The sequence below is a fragment of the Mycteria americana genome, chromosome 1 (genome assembly GCF_035582795.1).
Source record: "Mycteria americana isolate JAX WOST 10 ecotype Jacksonville Zoo and Gardens chromosome 1, USCA_MyAme_1.0, whole genome shotgun sequence".
Lineage (NCBI taxonomy): Eukaryota > Metazoa > Chordata > Aves > Ciconiiformes > Ciconiidae > Mycteria > Mycteria americana.
This window is the reverse complement of record NC_134365.1, coordinates 108,350,391-108,373,057: the sequence shown is the minus strand read 5'-3', so window position 1 is coordinate 108,373,057 and position 22,667 is coordinate 108,350,391. Positions and strand designations below refer to the sequence as shown.

The following is a 22,667-nucleotide window of genomic DNA, read 5'->3' as shown; positions in this document are numbered from 1 at the left end:
AGGACAGAATAACAGCCATGCCCTGCAGAGTTAGAAATCCAGAAGATGTGAAAAAAGCTTTTCATAAAACTATGATTTTGTCATAATTTCTGTAATAAATTATGATTTTGAATGCTTGAAAAAACAAATTCCTCAAAAAAGCTGTGCCGAAAGTGTAAAGTTATAATATATAGTGTAAAGTTATAATATATAGAGGCTATTAGTGTGATTGTTCTTCAAAACAACAATAAAGCAAAAATGAAGGCTGTCACACAAACAGGAAATGTAACTCCTGTTTCTAATATAGCTTCAATATATTTATTTTACAACTTCATTTATTATTCTTTAGCAAGCCCTCACATCACACCAACTATTATATCAGTAGACCAGGTTGTATGCACTCACACATGGTGACAGAAAAGATGTTACAAGTCTGAACTGTGAGCTGTACAAATGATACAAGATGCAAGACAACAGATGGGGTCTTAGGAACAAAGCTTGAGACAGCAGAAGTCTAAATAACAATATCACCATGGTTAAATGATGGTACCAAGCATAATTAAAAAAATCCGTAGTTCCCAAAATAACTTAACGCAGGCTTAAAAACCAAATCTCTTTATATCAGTAACGGAAAAACAACTAGAAAACTACCTATTCTTTAAAAAAACCACCTTGTAACAGAAACAGAACATCAGAATGGCTTGATTTACTGCAAATCCACTACACTAATAATACTGGAACATCTGATACACTGCAGACTTAAGACTTGGGAACAAACTAAGGAAACATCAGCATTACTCTGAAAGAAAAAAGGAGCAGCACCACACACAACAGCTCCTTCAGTTTAGATGATTCTCTCTCCTATCCTAGAAAATCCTACCCAGATTTCAATCCATAGCAACTGTTGATTCTTGAGTATCCGAGGATGCTGCCAACTATGAAGGCTTCTGTTTCCAGGTTCCTGACTTGAGAAGCCATAGTGTGGACACCATCACATGTACAGACTGCTGCTAGTAACCATTTTATTTCTGTAGTTAAATGACGTACACACATGTATGGAGCATTCTTCCCTACCCTCTCAAGAAGGAAGTACAAACAACTCCCACAAGAGATTTCTAGTATTTGGACGTACTTAATTTGAATCATACAATCATTTAGGTTGGAAAAAACCTTTAAGATCATCAAGTCCAACCATTAACCTAGAACTGCCAAGTCCACCACTAAATCATGTCCCTAAGCACCACATCCACACATCTTTTAAATACCTCCAGGAATGGTGACTCAACCATTTCCCTGGGCAGCCTGTTCCAATGCTTGACAACCCTTTCAGTGAAGTAAAATTTCCTAATATCCAGTCTAAACCTCCCCTGGCACAACTTGAGGCCATTTCCTCTCGTCCTATCACTTGTTACTTGTTATTTGTGAAGAGAAAGTGGGACAGAAAGAAAATTAGTTTGTGTGTGTGGTTTAATTTTAAATTATGAGACAGTCTCTCTTTAATTGCTTTTCTCCCAGTCACTCTAATGTGTTTTGAGCAAGTGTAGAAATGAGGTTTGTTTCAATCAACTCTAAACTAACAACAAATATTAACAGTTTGCACCTCTAGACCTTCCAGAAGAGACTCTCAAAGCAATTAATGAAGCCTAATCTATATATTTGGATTCTTCCCCCTGCCACTGCCTGCCCCAAGTTGAGTGAGGGCATACAGGGTACTGTCCTGGTTTCAGCTGGGATAGAGTTAATTTTCTTCCTAGTAGCTGGTATAGTGCTGTGTTTTGGATTTAGGATGAGAATAATGTTGATAACACACTGATGGTTTAGTTGTTGCTAAGTGGTGTTTACAGTGGTCAAGGACTTTTCAGCTTCCCATGCTCTGCTGGGCGCACAAGAAGCTGGGAGGGGGCACAGCCAGGACAGCTGACCCACACTGGCCAAAGGGCTGTTCCATACCATATGATGTCATGCCCAGTATAGAAACTGGGGGGAGTTGGCCGGGGGGCAGCGATTGCTGATGGGGGACAGGCTGGGCATTGGTCAGCAGGTGGTGAGCAACTGCATTGTGCATCACTTGTTTCATACATTCTTTTGTCATTATTATTATTTTCTCTTCCTCTGCTGTCCTATTAAACTCTCTTTATCTCAACCCACGGGTTTTACTTTTTTTTTTTTTTTTCAGATTCTCTCCCCCTTCCCAGTTGGAGGAGGGAGGGTGAGCAAGCGGCTGCGTGGTGCTTAGCTGCCAACTGGGGTTAAACCACGACAGGTACTATGGAACAAAGTTGTATGTGGTCTATCCCTACAGCAGAAGAAGTCTACGCCAAAATACAGGAAAGATTTCACATTACACCCTTCTTGTTTTCTACCTTAAAATGAAGATAATTGTTTCTGTCAGACTGCCATGAAATTAAAGCACCTGGTAGAACTGGCAGCACAGAAAGCACATTTGCCAGGTATACTAGGTAAGCATATTAAGAAGGATGATTTCAAACTACGTATCCTAATCCGCAGTCTTTACCAGCTGAGCACTTCAAGGTTGTTTATCAGAAGGAGCCGATGGAAGGGAGCTAGTTTAAAGAGCATTTGCTCTTGCAAGGCCATTTTTTAGGCCATGGTCTAAAAAGTCATACTGTAACCAGTGCACAGGAGTAATAAGCATAAGAAAGTGTACAGAAAAAAAAAGTGTAAAAATTCAAAGTCATTTGCTTGCAACGTGTCTAAGAAAACAAAATCCTTGTTCCTGATACAATTTCTTTTTATCTAGAATAGATAACAATAAAAGTATTTCAGATTCTAAGTAACATTCCCATTTATATTGTAAGTTATGTTGTATCATTTTTATTTCAAATCTTTAATCTTTAATTCTTAAAGTAAATTGTACGCATGTTTCCCACCCTGATATTGGTGCTACTGATACAGGTTTTACACCATTCCTTTTCCTGTTTGTCAGCATATTTCCAAATCCTTATGTTAAGAAATCCTTTAGTTTAAAAAAAAAAAAAAATCTAAGTGTCTCTATCCAAAATACTCAAAGCGATAGATGATGCAGATGCATAGCATTTTATTTTATTTTATTTTTAAGACCAAAGAGAGAACAAGGTCTCATCATACCAAACCATTAGAGAAAAAACTGGTTTAGCGCATCCAAAAAAACCCTAAGCATAGAGAAAGTAGATAAACTATTGTGTAAATGAACTAACAAGTGGGAAAAGGAAGCTTTACAGATAGATTTGATGATATTAGTGAAACAGAGGTAAATGTCAACTGAAACAGTAACACCATCATTCAATGCTCACGATTGCAAAAAATGTTCTAGTTACTCCAAATCATTTTCTAGCTTATATATATATATATATATTTATATATTTATATATTTAAAAAATAGTTGTTTTGCAGGGAGATAGACTTGGTCTCTGGAGTCCTAATTAGGAGTTGTTTTACTATAGAAAAGTCATGAAAAATAGCGCTAGAGGTTCATGTAGGAACTAATCTCCATTTAAATCAATAGATTTGAGTTTAAGTCAATTTAAAATGAAGAAGAAAGCAAGAAAATGATTGTTAGCTGGCTGAAAAGCAAGACCCTACAGTGGCATAAAACAGTAAATGTTTGTGCTAAGGATCCCAAGGACCTACAATGCTATTTAAGGCCCCTTGGGCTGGATCTTATGTCTACTGTAGGCAAGAAAGCAGATACCTTGCTTGTCTAAATCTAGACAGACAAACAGATGTATCTTGCAAGATAAGGAGAGAATATAGAAACAAGTTCACTGAAGAACTGGCACAGCTCTTTCCCACGTCCCACAGGGTTTCCCCAAGTGCAGGGCACAGGCAATGAGCAGGAGAAAAGAAAAATAATATTTAAGGGAAAGGAACAATTACAGTTGTCTACAGTTTCTTCAGGGACAGGATGGAAAATGAAGCCAAAGGAAAACAAAGGGATGTACAGATAGAACAGTTTTGTAGTGGTAAGTTCAACTATTATTTTCAAGAAATATGTGAGAGTCTTTACGTTGAAGTGAAACATTGTTCAGTGGGTAACAACAGTGGTTGCTTTATTTTCAAGGTGAGATCAGAAGATTCCTGTAAGTATTCTAGAAGTCTTGTAACAATTTCTATTAGTCTTTTAGCAATTGAGGAAGTAGACTCAAATCTTAAGCCTTTTTGTTATTTTGTAGGCAGTTAAATTGACAATAAAGAATTTTAGTCAGATACAGGGTTTTGATTTTGGATTTGTTCTCACATCTTCATAGTAGAGAGGGCAAAGATCTATGTCTCTAAATATTTTTTCACACACTTCTCTGGTTTTAATTAAGTTAACGCTAGATACATAGTGTATTTCAATATCACTACAATTACAAACAAAAATACTTGAGTACAAATAGAGGGATTTTTCCCTATTATTTCCAATAATAAAATTACTTCCACTATTTAATATAGGCACACACTGTGAATGCTTAATGTCATTTAAATTCAGACAATCAAATGTGTATTATCTACGTCAACATCTTCACGGAAGCTTAGCTGTGGCAGAGGAAATCCTTAAAGAAGCATCACCTGTGCCCCTACTAAAGCATTGTGCAGAAGAACTTGTAATTTCTGTGATTTCCTAAAGTCATATGACATCTTGTCACCAGTACTGGCCAGTCTCAGTATTAAAATCTCTGTCTAAAACAGGAGTTGGGTTGAACAAAGTACAGCTACATTAGGATTGTTGCTCACTACCTACTTTGAAAGCAGAGGATTTAGACATGGCACAAGTTTTAGAACAATTGCTACTTTTTTATTATTACTATTAAACAAACTGGCCTTCCAGAGTGTTCATTCACTACAGCAGGATGTTTATTATTATCATGCTCATTTTCAGCCAAGCATATGGAGTTTTTCCCTTTCTAGGTTAAGTCTTCCATGCCAGATGGGCACATGAAGCCCCAGAGATTACTTGCAAAGCTGCACAGAAAACTGAAATACAGACTGGAGGAAAGAATGTTCCCAATGGTTTGTGTTACAAGGGAACAAGTTTACTGAAATGACAAAACTTTCCTGTTCACATTTAAGTTTGCATACATCATTGATTGCGTATACTGGGATATAAGCAATTGGGAAGGAAAAGAAAAGTCTTCAGTGAAAATTTAACATCCAGAAACATGAAAAATAAGAATAACAACTTCCAGGATTTTTGCAGTGGTTTCTTATAGGTACCTGTAAGAAGGACAGAGAACTGTCCGGTGTGAAAAGTGAGAAAGACAGGAGAAAGCCACAATCAGTGTTTGGTGTTCAATGGGGCACAACTTCTCTCAACAAGAATCTGCTTGCACGTATGGAGTACAAGTGATACTCCTACACAGGTGTAATTAAATATAATTCCAGATCTTCAAAGAGAAGTTCCAAGATATATTAGAGAACACAGATTTCCACTCCTGATACAACATTTTTTAGAAGTGGTCTGTTTTTCCTTAAGATGAGCAAAGCATTGAGAAAGCAGCATATTGCTTTGGTGTCTTGGTTTTCAGAAAAAGAAGGCAGAAGATATTTATGGAAGGACCTAGGGAAGCACAGAGGCACCTGGAGTGCCTTCTCCAGGTGTTGTGAAAAGAGATTTCCACTCTTCCCCCCATCCCACAAGAGGCTTCTCTTCCTCACCCTCAGCATTTGCTCAAAACAAAGTTGAAGTCATTTGTCACTGTATTTGCTTAACTAGATCGCATGCTACAACATGCATTTTAAGTACACCAGATTGCAAGCATTCTGAACATAAATGTTTTCTCCTCCAACATTTATTACAATCTTTTCACCTTTTACATATAGAAAATGATAACGTAGTTACTGAAACACTTGCAGTACTCAAGGATACACAATATTAATTGCTCAGTCAACCTGCATTGACACACTGGATTTAACATGCCACATTGAATTACTGATCATTTTTCTAACCTTACCAATCTGGGGCAGAGACATCTGCAGTTTAGTTGGCATATTTTTTAAACACCTGCTTCCTTCGCTATTGTAGTATCACTAGTTTGAACGGAAGTGCACACATCATACCTTGCACATTTTGGTGCCCGACTACACACTTCATAAGTATTTGTTTCATTAACTCTTCTTCATTTTTGGGAAAAATGAAAACAAAAGTTTTACTAGTATACCATATAATGAATTGATTTGTTCTGTACTGAAGTTGCTTTAATTCTTTTTAAGAAAACCCAGAACCATGGTATTTTTTGAGTGTTCTTCTAATACCAAGGAAGAGAAAATGTATCAGTACAGACATGCTTAAATCAAATGCCAACATTGCCTTATTAATATTCTCCTTTTTTCAATTAGAAAAATATATTTTTAAATATACTATCGTGGAAGAAGGGAAATATACATCCAACAATCCCCTTTAACTTGATAATACAAAACATTTAACAATAAAAGTTGAAGGCAATATTAAGCTAAAAATTCTATAATTTTCAAGTGTTTTGTTGTCAGAAAACTGACATGGTCATTTATAGCATGATTTCAGACTTTTTTTTCCCCATCAGACTATCACAACTGCTACACAGAACTTGTCACACCACATTACAGAATTGTGATTTTAACTATAAAGTAAGGATTATTTTGCAAAGAAATTAAGGAACATGAATATGGTCTAGAGCATCAAGCATAAATAGCTTCAGCATTTTGTACAAAACTAAGCACAACATTCAACTTTTAAGATGACTACATGAAACTGTAACTTGCTGATTAAATCAGATTAACTATTGGATGTTCTTGTAGCAATAGTGCTTAGGAAGCAATGCAACAGTTGTATTTTGCAGCTTATGAACAAAAAGAAAGTATTGCTAACTCTTACTATTTCCCTGCTTCGATAGCAGGATGCGCCTCCTATCTCTATGATTTGTCCTTGCCTACCTCATTAAGCCTCTGCTCTTCACTAAGAAGCAATGAAAATTAATTCAACTGATTCCAGATTACTCCCTGACAATTAATAACTGAAATAAGCACAGAGCTATCTTTAGTAAATCCAGTGTTACCCTAAAAAGTTTAGGAGAGTAGAATAGAGACGAAAGACAACCCATCTCTGTAAGGCAAGGCTCACCACCTGACAAACTTGCAGAACAACAATTAAAATACTAGTTTGAGTTGTAAATCAGAGTAACCTGAACTAGAGCTTACCACATTTTTAAAAGTTTTTTCTGTTACAATTAGGAACCACATTGACTTTATTTTCTTGTCTTATAATACATCTTACAGACAGAAAAACAATGCATATTACCTTTTGTACTAAATCTTTATAAAAGCATTTATGCTCCAAACTTCAGCATTGTGATAAATACTGTGGATGTAAGATGATGTCAGGTCGTTTTATTTCCCTGCCAAGCATTCTGTAGATGAGAAAATGAAACACTTGTTCCTAAGGTTACTTACCCATGAAGTTCAGATAGCTCTCTCCTCCAAGTGCATGAGTAATGAGACGAATCATTTTATGAAGCTGTATTCCACGATCAATAACTGGAGTAAGAGGCGAGAGCACACTCATGTTTGTATACATCTCTGCATCCATCAGTCGAAACGCCAATGTCTTATCACCAACAAGTGCCTATAACAATTCAAAAAAAAAAAGTTAAGAAAACCCTTGGGTGTACTAGAAGTGTTTCTAACTTTTTTTTTTTTTTAAAAAGCAAGTGCTCTATATCGTAAGGGGAGGACTCAGAAGATTGGCAAGGAGTCAAGGACACGGCTCAGTGTGCACGATCTAGTGCTTGTTCACAAAGAAAACATCCTGCCACTGCCGATGATCATCAGGTCACAGTGACCCTAGCTTCTAATTACTGCAACTTTGTATTCTGTGATGTGTAATCACGTTGGCATGATATATATAATCTGCTGCCAAAAAGAGAAAGTATGTAAACTGAGGCAGGAACGTCCCCGAGCTGAGCCTCAACTGGATGCCAGACCCGACCGTCTGTTTTCCCCTTGCAACCCTCCACGTGGTTACTGGGGCTCCCCGCCCTGATGGGAGCGTGAGTATATGATCAATAAACTAATAGCTGTCTAACCCCTGTTGTGGTCCTACATTTCACCTGATGGGATCGAACTGCAGAATTACTTAAGAACCTTTTTGCCTATGGATATCAAATATGAAATGTTAGCATCAACTCAATAAGCCACAAGTGACCTACCATTTTGGAATTTTTATAGAAAACAGAAAATAAGAAAGCAAACATCTCAAGTAAGGTTCCTGGGATGTACAAATAAAGGGCTATTAACAACACTCCTGATTTAGAGATGCAGAGTGAATATGAAATGTTCATTTATATGCAATCAAGAATGTGATTGGTTTCTGTTATTTCACACAAGAGAGAAAAACAAACTAGTAATTCTGTCTAAAAACAGTGACTGAATTACTAACTTGCTAGTGTTTACTGTTACTTGAGAAAGGCACACAAATGCTACGTAACAAGGATTATTCTAAAACATTAGCATGCAGGTAGTTGAAAACATTTTGGAGCATTTGTATGTAAATAGCTAATTTTTTGTTCAATTAGCCCAATTCTCATTTTATACTCTATCATGAAAACTCACTAGATTCCAGAGACAGATGAGTTGTAAACAGGTCTAACTGAAAAGCACCATCATCCTTTAGTTTTCCAGCTAACAATGTAAATGCATATACAGATGATTCCCTCAAGTAAAAAGTAATCTTTTAAATAAAAAATGTATTCCTATGCAATAATGGCAAGGCTGAAGACTGAGAACAACTGCAAGGAACAACTTGTCTCTGGACTCAGAATGTGGCATTTGTTAGCATCATTTAATGTCCCCTAATCTTTCCATTAGAAGAGAAGGTAAATATTCCCTATCCATGTTTTCTATGCCAGCCATGATTTTATAAACTGTTATTCTTCCCCCATCAGTGATCTCTTTTCTACCCCGAAGTCTTAGTCTATTTAGTTTTCTTCTTATGAAAACCAATCCACACCTGCTATTATTCTTACCAAGTCTCTCACAGCAATTTTTTCCAGTTATGCTATATATCCTTTCAGATAACAGGACCAAATCTGCCTCCAACATTCAAGATGCACACAAACCATGAAAGACTACAGTGACATACTGATTTTGCTCTTTGCTCTCCATTCCATTCATAATTCCAAGTACTGTTATCTGCTTTTTTGACAGCTATTAGCATTGAGTTGCTATTTTCATGCACTTCTTATAGCCACAAGGCTCTGTATTCTGACTGGTAACAGTCAGCTCGTAGCCCATTATTACATATAAGAAACTGGAATTGTTTCAGCCCCTCATGTGCATCACTTCAAGTATCTCCACACTGAGTTTTACCTACACTCCCATTTTGTTTATCCTGCTTTTCACATCTCATCCTCATGTCCATCTGCAATCGTCATAGTTAGCTCTTTTTTTTTTTTTCTTAAATTTCAAAATAAATAGATTTCTTCCCAAGTATGAGATTCCAAAACAAAAATACATAGTGATACGGAAAACAACTCAATTGATAAAATCCAGTATGAAATAAAAGAACAGCAACAGTAATGTTACATGTCATGCTTTAGGATGAAGAATCAGCTTTTATAAAAGCAAATAATCACAGAATAATATGCATTTCCAAATAATACCTGACGTTCTTTACCAGGATTGGGACTCTTCTCTCGTGCCTTAAGTGAACACTGTGTAACAGAGTCTGAGATAAGAATGTAAATAGGTACACAAAAGGAATCTGATAAACTCAGGATTATCTTTTTAAAATAAAATATGGGTCTCGTTTCGGACACTTCTGTAGATGTTTATTATGGAAGGTATAGGAAATAGAATGCCAACCTCTATTATGTAGAGGAAAGAGTTGAAGGTAGGTTACTTATAATCCATTTTCTAAAAGGTTTATTTTTTAAAGGTCCTAATTTTAAAATTCTCAACCAATGCTTTTTCTGATTCTTCAGAAACAACCATTACAAAAGACTGTGGGAGATAAGCGTTATTCAAACTTGTCATTACTTTTTCATTTTTCTGTATACAGAACCATTACAATTGCTGTGTTTTGAATCAAACTGTTAAAGAATATTTCATTTAGATGTCTAAAGAGGATTGGTGTTTGCAATCCTTTCAGAGAGGAAACATTTTCTTGAAGAGAATACAACAGTTGCAAACACTTAGTCAGTGAACAAATTTGCTAAATTACGATATTGTTTATGCTTATCATAAATAGTGCTCCAGCTTACTTTACGGAAACCAGATTTTCAAAAGTATGGATTATATGCCTTCCTATGTCCTATGACAGGCAGGCAAACCAACAAGCTAGGACTCATTTCCTAAAAAACCAAACCAAACCAAAACCAAACAACAAAAAAAAAGCAAACCAAAACTGAAAAATAACACCACCTACCCACTCCAAGCAGGATTCCTTTATTAAAAAGAAGGATCAAACAAACAAAAAAAACCCCACAAGAAAACCCAAACAAAAAAATGAGCAGCAGTCCAGATCTACCTGTCTCTGAAATTGTTGCCTATCCTTCTCAACTCTTGCCTCAATTTTTAAAAAACAAAACAAACTAAGCCTCTAAACCTCATCTTTTACTTCCTTATATATAACCACAAAAATAGATACAATACCTGATCATGGCTCTCCGCATATGCAATGTACTTTTCTTCATACCGTCTGTTTGTTAATGTATGCACAATATTGCCCATATTCCAGTCTTCATCTTTCAGCTCCTTAATTATCTGCAGAAATAAATAAAAGATCATTGAAAAATTATTTCTGTTTTAACTAAAAGCACATTACTACCTTTCTTCATTATCTTGGTACAGAAATTTCCAATTGATTGTGAACTGTACTTTAACTTCTCCTATTCCCAACTTTGGAGCAACGAGCTTTCTCTGATAATCTGAGAAGATTTCTTTCTTTTGAATTCCACTACATAAATAACTAGAAATACTTTGTTTCTCCTGTACTTCCACATATAAGCATGGACAATTGGACTTGCCATCTATCATGTGAATCCTCTGATACAGTGGGCAATGCGATTGCTAGGAGCAGCCAGAGAGCGCTGCACCAAAAACTGGTAAAGAAAAATATGTGGGCACACACACTTAGCTACACACAGTATTGAAAGAAAGAAGTCCTGTATTTCAAGTAACCCTGGCATATGGCAGCTTCCAACTATAGCTGAAGCACAGGGCTGTGTGGTAGAGAATGCATCACTGCAACATAGCACTATGGTATTGCCATGAAGTACACAATAACACGAGAAGGTGCTCAGTGCAGGGACTTGCATGCTCCCTGATCTGTGAATTCCCAGTCAGTTCTAAACCACAGGTTGACTGCCAAAGCTTTGGAATACAAAACAAGCTTTACTTTTTTTTTTCCACTAGCTCCTGATTTTTAGATCCTTATTTTTACTAGCTCCTGATTTTTAGCTCCTGATCAGAGCTTTACTAGCTCCTGATTTTTAGGAATTTAAATTAAATCACATCAATAGGAATTTTCTGCCTCATATGACACTATTTCCTCCGTCTTCTAAACCTAGTCCAATTTCAGTGTTAGTCCCTTCTTTTTTCTATAGAACTTTATAGACCTCCATTGATCACTACAACTTAAATACATATACATAAGTATATAGACATAAAAATAAATGTGATTAAAAGGCAATAACATCAAGATGGCTAAAATGATGCTATAAAATTTAACATTCTGATTGTAACTGGCCATGTACTCCTAAACAGCTTTTTTAAAATAACTCCATAAATTCTGGCCCTGAAAACATTCAGGTCCTCATGCAGCATCATATTATATACTAGGTACATCTTTAATGTGAACTAGTACAGCCACTGTTATGACAATCAACTTATCTCACCTACTTTTACAGATCCCTCAGAATTACTTCATGGAACCCTGAAGATCCTTCAGGTCTACAACTCCTTTTAGGAAGTTGCCTAGAAAACTTGCTATTAACAGGTACACACTTAAAAGCTGGAGAGAAATGAGAGTAAGCAGTCTCAAGTTTAATGATGCTGTCCCTGATGGAAAAGCTGGCAAGTTTGTTTTCTGAATGAAAAGAAGGTTTGAAAACTGTTTTTCAATCTGCCCTCCACCTCCTAGTTACAAAAGTGTAAGATGCTGAAGATAAGTTAATTTGCTTTTTATTTTAAGCTACTCACTACATTTATTGAAGCATTAATGGTCATATAAAACATTTATTGTTTTCAGATCATCATGATAGCCTGAGGGATTTGGATGCAATCTTCTATCTAACTGAAAAACAATTCTCTAAAACATCAGTAGAAGCCTTTTGAGATCTTTTAGTGTTTTATTCCTTTTCTTGTGATTCTCTGTATTAAGGAAAATGTGATTTAAATACTTATCGTAGTCAGTGTTTATTAGTATATTATTGTTCTTGAAGAGCATTTACAGATTTTTATTATTCTTTTTGTAACCCCACTGTACTGATTGCTGGTGTTTGTATAATTCATCTTTACTTTGGTTAAACTTTCAGCTCTATGTTCAACACCAATTACTATGCCCAATTTCAGGAAGGTTCGTTGCATGTTTTTGGGTTTGTGTTTGTTTTTTTTTTTTTTTTAATATTTATATGCATATGGTTAACTTCTTATCTACCTGTTCACATTCAATACAGACTACACATTCTACACCTGTTGCAAGATACAGGTTATTTCAAATGAAATGAGTCTATGTGTATCACATGAAGAAAACAAATATCAGCTAGAATGCAAAGAAAAGCCCCTGCACTTACTCATCTTCTGAAACCTACATGGTATCTTACAGCTCTCATTTCAGCCACTAATACCTGTGCTCAAGCCTGTCAGAATTTATTTTAATAGGGCATTAACAGAAGAGAGAGTAAAATTTGTCAGTAGGATTCAGAAGTGTTTTTGTGTATGTACAGATAGAGAAATGTCCCACTTTGAAGAGTAGAACATACTCTTAAAAAGGTTCTCACCTGTATCCACTTATCTGGAATAGCCATGGCTAGTCGATAATCAAAACCCCCTCCTCCCTCTGCAACAGGACGACAGAGAGCTGGCATTCCAGAAACATCCTTAAATAAAAAAAACACAACATAATTTGCATAGCATTGCAATTATTAGTTCAGATTTTCTACCATAGAGTAATACTTCTATGCAAACACTCTGTACACTATAGACAGCTTCTGTAGTAGTGATTACTACACCCAGATTTGCTGTTTGAATGCAAAAGTTACAGGGAAAAGCATTATGACTTTTCTCTTCAAATACTCTACTACAAAATATTTTAATAGAGTAGATATTTGAGGGGGAAGAGACCTCAGTAGGTGCAGAATTTGAAATAATTAGCTCTCATGAGCTCCAAGTAATCGATAGAAAGTAGAAAGTAGTCAACGAAAGACAAATTAAACCTTCATTCAGTTTATTGATATTTTGCATAAAGAATGGCATAGAAAGGCTCAATATAAAGTACAGTAAGGAAGAAAAATACAATCTCTACTCTTTTCCTAAATGCACAAAACCAAAACTAATGATCCAACTATCCCTGGAAAGTGACATGCTCTTACTGCATAATTTTCCAGTTTCAGATTGATGAAGGCTGATCATTCTTAAATTTGTAATTCAAAGTTCTTAAAATATTTATTTCACCATTTTATTACGCAATTATGTCACATGGCATTCTTTTTCTGAAGTTAGCTTATCTGTATAGAAAATGCAAATCTCCAATAATTGCAAAATATCTACCAGTACTCAATTTTATTAACTTACGTCAGTGAGAAGCCATTCCACCACAATGGTTATGGATTAACATACACCTCTTGCGTCTACACAAGAGAATTTATGGAATTAAATCCTGACTAGAACCAGGGCTTAATTAGGAAGCTCATTCTGGTTTTCTGGATTCAATCCAGTCTTCAATCCAATTGCTGTATTAGACTAGTGAAAAAGATATTGCACTTGGAGTTATACATACATACACATACATGCATACACACACAGAGCCCACCTCCTCCCCCCTCCATACTGACATAAGTGAGCTTCGTGATGATGTGGTCGCTCTCCTCATAGATGGCATCCTGGGGGGTGGAAGGCAGGGCTGCCATCCACAGGGACCCTGACTGGCTGGAGGAATTGATCAACAGCAAGCTCAGGAAGTTCAGCGAGGGCAGTTGTCAAATCCTGCCCCTGGGCTGGACTAACCCCTGCATCCATACAGGCTGGGGACTGCCAGGCTGGGGAGCAGCTCTGCTGGGAAGGCCCTGGGGCTCTGGGCCAGCAGCAAGCTGAGCATGGGCCAGCAGCCTGCCCTGGCAGCAGAGGTGGCCAGCAGCATCCTGGGCTGCATGAACAGCAAAGCCAGGAGGTCAAAGGAGGGGATTATCCCCCTCTACTCAGCAGTCATTAGATCCCACAGAAAACGGCATCCACATTCCACGTGCTGTAAATAACAAATAATGAAGCGGAAATTTTTTCCAAACTTTTAGATATTATAAAAGGAAGTTCAATAGCTCTCCTAAATCAGTCAGAAAGGATAAAAACAGACTAGTGCTCTCCAAGTTATGCAGGACAAGATGATCCGAAACAAAAGTCTTTCTCTGTGATGCTATGATGCTTCTCTGGACAAGGTCCGACTGAGATTTAAGTAGCTCCAATCTACTTTAGTCACAATTCTGAAAGCCAGATTTTTGGGAAGTAAAATTCCAAATTTAGTACTATTAATATCTATCTATATCTACAGATTTTACCTGAACACACACAAAAAAAATTCGGTGTTAGTTAGTTCAGTATGTTTTCCACCAAATATAAACAGCCAATGCCTAAGCATTTGTTCAGACCTTAGTTTGAAATGAGCTGCATATGAAAAAAAAAGAAATCACAGCAGTGGGGTTTTTTTTTCCTGTTTGTTTTTATAACACTTCAGGCATGATATAATTTTACTTAACATTTTTTCTTCTCATTATACAAAACTTTAATCACAGCTTTATTTAGAAGGCCAAAATGAAAAATAAGCATATAGTCAGTAATACCTAAAAACTTAGAAATTACTAAGACAGTGAATATACAGAATATTAAAAAGCTGTAAAAACTATCAGTCAAATAATTAAGGAATATATTATAATTAGTTATGGCTAGACAAAAACATTTTTCTCATGTGGCACTCATTCCATCATCATTATAGGCACGCAGACATTCTTCATTGCCTTTTGTAATTTTCAATTATGTCAATAGTTTCTCCTTCTGAAATTCTCCTTTAACCATGCAGCACATTGATCAATTCTGTATTTCGTGTAGCGACTCCCCCAGGCAGAAAAATGATGTATTGAAACAGAAGCAGTTTCCAACTCAAGCAAGATAAACTGAAGGCGCATCTTATTAAAAAACCTTAGGCCAGGTAATACAAGGAGGCTGAACTCAGAATTTCATTGGTAGGAATGCTTATAATCTAAGACTACCTAGAAAATGAACAAATTTCACATCAAATAAACCTACAGCTCAATGAAACCATTTCAAGTTTACTAGCGAGTGTTCACGAGATGCTGTTTTTGATAGCTTGTCATTAGCAGTGGTTGTCTATAATATAAAACTTTCCATAAGTAAGAAATTAAGTTAAGCAGTATTTTGTTGCCTGAAAATAAATAGGGAACTCTTAAACAATACAAGAAGTTTTATTAGAAATCCATATAGTCCCTAATGATATCAGATAGGTGCAACTTTTTCTTTTAAACAGAATTATTTAAACATAATAACAGAAAAGTCCTCAAGGTTTACATGATTTTCTCTTTTAGATAAAGAGAAAATATCAGTGAAAACGTACCTATTCATAGAACTTTAAAGCTCTGGTGTTTCATACTATTAAAAATTCCATGTGCCAACAATAATATTTTTCAGTCAAAAAAGTTTAATTGATCTCAATCAACTGAAGTAATATAGTCTACTTACTCCCTCAGAAACCTGGAGAAACTTAACACTGAATTTAAATTAGCATACACATTCAACATTTATAAACTTATTGCATTTACTTTGAAGGGAAATTGTCAATTATGCGAATATAATTCAAAATACACAAAATGGCACTAGGGCTGTTGCTCTTTAGTACCAGGAATCATTAGTGACAAATGGCAATCATGCAAAAGCAATAAACTAATAAAAATAAATCTTATTACAAGTTCAAGGAGATGGGGGGGGGGGGGGGGGGGATAAATCCCCACATTAATTAATGACCCATTAATGCAGAGAAAATTCCCAAAGTGCATATTCCAATTGTTTTTCCCCACAAGGCAAAGGCTGTCCACTAATTAATATTTCTCAGCTCATGTCACTCCTTGAGTACCCGAAGTGTGACTTGGTAATTAACAGGAAATTCACATCCCAAAGCAAACTAATCAATATTAATGTCATTGGGGATGGCAAATTCTGATCTTACCTCTGCTATGGTTATGCATTCTGGATGCAAGAAATTAATCATGTGGTTGGCCAGCATTAGATAACACAAAGCATCTTCATCTACATGTAGGCCAAAATACTCGTTGTAATCTCCACTGAATCCTGTGCCTAATAAGACAGGAAGTTTTAAAGGCCACAGTCACTTTTTTTTTAAAAAACACAGATATTCTGCAATATGCAATTTTATAAGCACCAAATTTATTCATAGTTTCAGATCTATCCATATAGCAGCACAACAAGATATTAGCAAATCTGGAATTTTTGGAGCATTCAGTGAACTTTATAGCACTATTTCCACAGCAGCAGAGCTGCAACAGGACTGCTGAGATCAGAGTTGATTAAACTACTTACCAATCCCATGATGGTGATACAACATAGATGTAACACCATCAAATCGGAAGCCATCAAAGCGATAGTCTTCGATCCACATTCTCAAATTAGATAGAAGGAATCTCAAAACTTCCCAGCTGAAATAACATGAATATATTTTATAAGCTTTAGAAACCTTGGGATCAACTGGAGTTCCTGATACCATGTTCCCCACTTGCATATACGGTCCTTCTACTGGACATTTTACCATTTTAATGACTTCTTCCCCATTTTTCATTAGCCTTTTCCTAAGTTTGTCTTCCTTAAATCTTTGTCTTTTACTGCACGTAATTTTAAGATTGCAGATAGGGGTTTAGGAAAAATTGTCAACTATCTATATAGACATCTAAATAGGTTAGTGTTTGAACACATATATTATTACATTCCAATACCCATACTTGCCACTGTACTTTTACTTTGCCTCTCTAAAGATGGTTATACTCTGTGGGAAAAGATCTTATAGAAATGGAAAGACAATTATAAGAGGTAAGATTTCATCCCCAAGATTTTATGGATTTACAGCGACGTCTAGGCATAATAAAAGTTGAAAAGCTGTTGTCCCCCACCCTCCCCAATTATTTACAAATCACATGTCACCAGTAGATTACCAAATCACCTACTCTATTGCAAATTTACACATTTAAAGAGTAAACCAACTTACGAAAGTTGAGGAGATATTTTTTGAAATTCAGAACAACAGGAATGGGGTATAACACACACACAAACAAAGCACGGACATGAAATCAAAAAGAGATTCCAAAGCGAGTAAGCAGGTGGAGGCATTTGTATGGTTATACAAAAACAAAATTTGTATCCAAGAACAAAATAGTTTCAGGAACAGTCTTCCTCCGGTTCATCACCTCCTCTCCCAGGACACTGGTCACATTAGCTTCAAAGGCCCCCATATCTATTTCTACTGTTTGCCCTCCATGCCACTATACCCTCTCTGCCACCATTGGAATGGGCTGCCTCAGGTGCACCTCCTGCAAGCTATGGCTCCAAAGAGCTCACCCATCTCAATCAGCGAACCACACAAGGTAATGAAACTTTTTTTGCCTATGTCTTCAACGCTTGTCAATGTTATGATTTCTCTCTAATCAATTTCCCAAGATAGCACAACTATGACTCCACTTGCACTCTTCTCTGAACAGAAACTTGGTAGTAAGCTACACAGCAGCATGCAGGGTCTCACCAACCACCCTCTGGGGGGCGAGATGGAAGGGGTACACCTAGCACAAAGCACATCAGTCAGCATCACTGTTACAATTCACCTATGCATGTAGTTGGCATAAGGCACTGAAGGAGACCCTTTCTACATTTCACTTTATCTAACAGGTGTCGGAGGCAGTAGACTCATGAGGAAATTATGACACAAGGAATAAACTCCATTTTGACAAAGCAAATGTCCCTTCCTTCCTTCCTCCAAAAAACTTCCTCATATGAAGGATGCTTTAAGTCTGGAGTTAGTGGTATTACATGAAAAGATAGGGAGGCTGTGGACACACTATAAAGCCGGTAAAATCCTGATCTCACCGAATAGCCAATTCTTATTTACTTCAATAGGATTATAATATTTCTCCTTTTCTTTGCATGTAGTGCACACAGATATACACTTGTGCATATAAAGATAGAAATATTACCAAATCAAAAACTCCAAATTTAGGAAATGTGAATCAGTTCAATGCGAATTGCTTCAGTTCAATAGCTTTTCTGGGCATGCATTACATGACAAGATTTTTTGTTCCACCCCTGTGTTCCCCCGCCTCACCCCGAATCATCCAATTCACAAGATAACACTATACTAGGAAGATCTCAGGAGCACGTCTACAGAACCTTTTATATATTTGTTATTTCTCAGGTGAGATGATTTGCAATGAATAATGGAGAGAGAACACTCTGGTATTGAAAGGAACAGAAAGGTATCAAGAGTCCTATGAACTGGCAAGCTGGTCACAAAAATACAACTTTGTGCAAATGCTTGCTGTATCTTTTTCTGACCCAGCATCAAATTTACTGAAAGCTATTTGCTGCAACCTAAACACTGTGAGCAAAGTCAGAGCAGTAGCTGTATTGCAATAAAAATACTATCTCACACAGAATTAAGATAATGCATGTACGAAGAGTAGATTAATTGCCACAAGCACCAGCCAGACTTAAAAGTTATTTCTCCTCATTACAGACTCCTTGACTTTATAACCTTAAAGTTCTTAAGATGGTGAAGAGGATTTGTACATTTGTAAAACATACACAGAAGTCCCAAAATGGTAACAAATGTCATTTTTTCCACCACTGTTGGCACGGAAGATTGATCTTTGGAAAAAGATGGAGAACCAGTATGAAAATAAATTGTAATGACTTTTACATGAAAAAGTGACTATAGATAAGAACAAACAAGATGAATTTGTTGAACCAAAAGATTAGTTAACAAATTGATGAGATCAAAAACCTGAGTAGCAGCAGCAGATGTTTTCCAACCATCTGATTGCACATGGGAGAGAAGACTGTAAATAAATAAATAAACAAACATATTAACTCTGATTCTAGTCTAAACTTGGAAAAATTCACTTTTAGGATAATTTCTAAGAATGATGTCAAATACTAGCAACTATATTGACTTTTAGAGAGATAACTACACTGCTCCAAAACACTAGCCAGAACAACAGTTTTTCTGAAACATGCAAATCACACAGACCATACAGAGGTTCATGATTTCATCCAAGCCAATTTGTTTATGGGAACAGCAGCATTAGAAATGGAAGTTGACAGAAGTAACAAATAACTTTGCAGAATGCCAGCAGAGGCCAAAATCATAGCATAATTGAAATACATCCACTATGTAGGAAACGTTCCTGAGTTATTGCTAACAGAAGTACATTCTCGTAATTTTACAGACAGATATGGAGACAGGATAGCATTCATTAAGAATGTAATTTCTTTTGGGCAAAAGCCATATCTTAAATTATATCCTAACAGTCTCTCACATTTTTGCATACCATAAAATTGAGAAAGTTCTTTCATTGCATGCATGATCTAAGAGAGGAAAATATATGCTGTATTATCATTAAGGAACAGAATGATTTACACTGTAAGAAATTTAAGTAATTCAGAATTCACTCAGACATCATTCAAAACAAAGAAGGTCTTTGCAGAGAAGTCTTGCTGGGTTTTTTTCTCCCCCTTGGGGCCAATAGCTCACACATTCAAAAACGATTTCTTGTTTGAAAAAGTGAAACGAGCATATCTAGCTAGATGACCTGGTTTCACAAGGTGATGAGAAATTTAACAACTTTCCTATACTAGGTCAGCAGAAAACCTGTGAAATTGCTTACAAGTTACACTCATTATTTACTTTTTTTCCTCCTGTACCAATAAAAAAGCAAAATAATGATTCAACGTAAGAATTCTAAATTTCAATCCATGATGAACATCAAATGTTTAGATGCAAGCAAGTAATGCATTTAAACCAGTTAATTTCGTCACTATGGACAAAAAAATAATATTGGCTGTACCTAAAACAGTTTGAAGCTGCAATTCTTGAACCATATTAATGTTGACATTCAGGAACTGCATTTATTATTATGTATTACAGAAAATGAGTGAAACTGCTGACCTTATAAGAATCTAGACTTTTATGATGATTTACCTGTTTTCAATTCTTAGTGTTTAATTAACTTAACACATAGTAGCATTGAATTGCTAAAATATTACTTTTCAAATTATCCCCAAACATTTCAACAGCTGACTGGCTTAAATTCCACCAATGGATTGCTAAACATAAAGAAACTGGCACTCAGTCTGATAATGCTAACTTTCAGTGAATCTGCTCAAGTTATTTTATGAACTAAACATCCAGATTTGATGCAGAGATGTTCTTTTTTCACAGCTGTTAAGCAGCATACACCAGTTTGTCTGTTATTTAGATGTACGTTGTTTGATCAGAGTGATACAAAAGGGTAACCAGCCTTATCCTGTTTGGAAAACAACAACAAAAAGAATAAACTCTCTGTATTTCAACCTCTTTCATTTACCTGGAGAAGTAATTCCTCACTGTCCTCTAGGTAATATCATTGCCAAGACCCCAGCCATCTCTAACCATAAGGGACTGAGAAGGTGAAGCAGTGCAGCAGGTCCCCACTTTTTAGCCAAGGGACAATCCTGACTCACACTGCTAGACTGCTCTCGATACCTGCACTCACAATTATACCTAACACCATTCTATGGGAACATACGCATCTATCAGTCAACAGAACACGATACAGTCATTAACAGACCAAAAGAGCTTTTGCTTGGTCACGCAAGCTGCGTTATGCCTCCAAAATGAACTGTGCAGACAACAAACAAAAACAGAGCTATCCTCCCGGGGCATACGATAATCTGTGAGCAGAAGGGGTCGGCAGCAACATGTCACTTCCCCTGTATCAATCCCAAGAAGAGACAGAAGCAGTGAATTAACTTTTTCCCCCCCAGTAACAACCAGAGGCACTGATGTAGAGTGCTATTTTTTCTGGATCTAGGATTTCTGAAAGTGCATTGCAGGACTGTCCCCTCTACAGCCAGAAAAGAAACAAGCCATTCTACCTCAGCAATATTAAGCTTACTCACATTTCAGAGTTCATATTCAGACACAAAATAACTACTAAGGAAAAAGCTTATTCTGAAAACAAGCAATACTAATTAACAGTAGTGGCACAGATATCAATAGGTGAGAAGTTACAGGAGTCTAAAGCTTTCAGTTTAACAAGCACTGAATTTTTAACATTATTTGAAAATAAACAGAAGACAACTGACAAAAACCCTGAGGACAGAGTCCTCTCCACACTCCAACTTCCAGCTGCAGGAGAATTTAGCTGGTAAAAGTTTTCAGAATGGCTGCAACATTCTTGCAGCATTCTTGAACTATTCTTCACCGTGCCACAGTATTTTGGATATTATTAAAACAAATTAATATGATGAAATTGATTTTTTAACTTCCCCACCACAACCAATGAACCCAAAAGACAATCAGTACGGTCATGATCCCTTTGGTCAAGCAGTTCAAGCCATTGCACTGTTACGGTGATCTGCGGGCCAAGAGAGAAACTACAGGTGAGATGCTTAAGTTGTAAGGTCTCTACTTCTTGTCCATCACAATCTTGTGCGTGGATGAGGCTTGAAATTAACACTTTCAACAGCAGTAGAGTTTTACTCACACAAAGCTTGGAAAGAGGTTACCTATACTGCATGGATTATAACTGTATTTTCTTGGGCAAGCTAATGAGGATAGTTCCCCATTCTCTAAGTCTCCCACTGCTACTGGCTCAAGACTTCCTTAACAGGGAGCTCGGATCATTAAAGAAGATTTATCTATATCTCTTTCAGCCATATCAATGATAAAGAGAGCCACTTCTTTCCCCTGAAGCCTCTGAATTTAAACTAAACATTAGCTTTAGACCTAGCTCCCTGAGGTTTTTTTCTCAAATTTATCAAATATCTTAATTACTACCCCACTGTCTTCTCCTTCCCTACTTACTGCTTACAATCAATTCCTTATCACTTTACCTCTGTTCTCTGCATTGTGAGGTTTTGCTTGTTTTAAAGAGAAACGGATCCATACCACAACCTGTTTCACTTGATTAAATTATGTTTGCTTTGCTACCTGTATAGAATTCGTAACACTGAAAGCAGACAATTTATATACTGAGATACAGCAAGGATGTTGACAGTACCAAACAAAAGACTTGTAACCTTTGATCTTTGGTCTGCAACGCAGCTTTATCTTTTAAATGACATTTCAAATAAAAAAAGCATTAAACAACACAAGTAACAGTGCATTACAGATCTCCAAGTTTTATCTTTCCTTAAGGTCCCATATGACACTGAAACCATTAAAAAAGTTTCAACTGCCAATTAGATAGCTT

The 22,667-nt window shown here is 36.4% G+C and overlaps 1 protein-coding gene across 3 annotated transcripts in view; it reads right to left on the bottom strand.

The window, feature by feature from the left end:
• The window catches only part of GBE1 (1,4-alpha-glucan branching enzyme 1), a 169,776-nt gene that overhangs the window by 56,336 nt on the left and 90,773 nt on the right, over window positions 1-22,667 (bottom strand). For all 3 annotated transcript variants that reach the window (XM_075516458.1, XM_075516437.1, XM_075516447.1), the window contains exons 8-12: window positions 16,753-16,868; window positions 16,382-16,509; window positions 12,933-13,031; window positions 10,585-10,695; window positions 7,387-7,558 (exon numbers count right to left, since the gene is read on the bottom strand). In XM_075516458.1, the coding sequence (XP_075372573.1) occupies window positions 7,387-7,558; window positions 10,585-10,695; window positions 12,933-13,031; window positions 16,382-16,509; window positions 16,753-16,868 (626 nt within the window). The remainder of the gene's footprint in view (window positions 1-7,386; window positions 7,559-10,584; window positions 10,696-12,932; window positions 13,032-16,381; window positions 16,510-16,752; window positions 16,869-22,667) is intronic.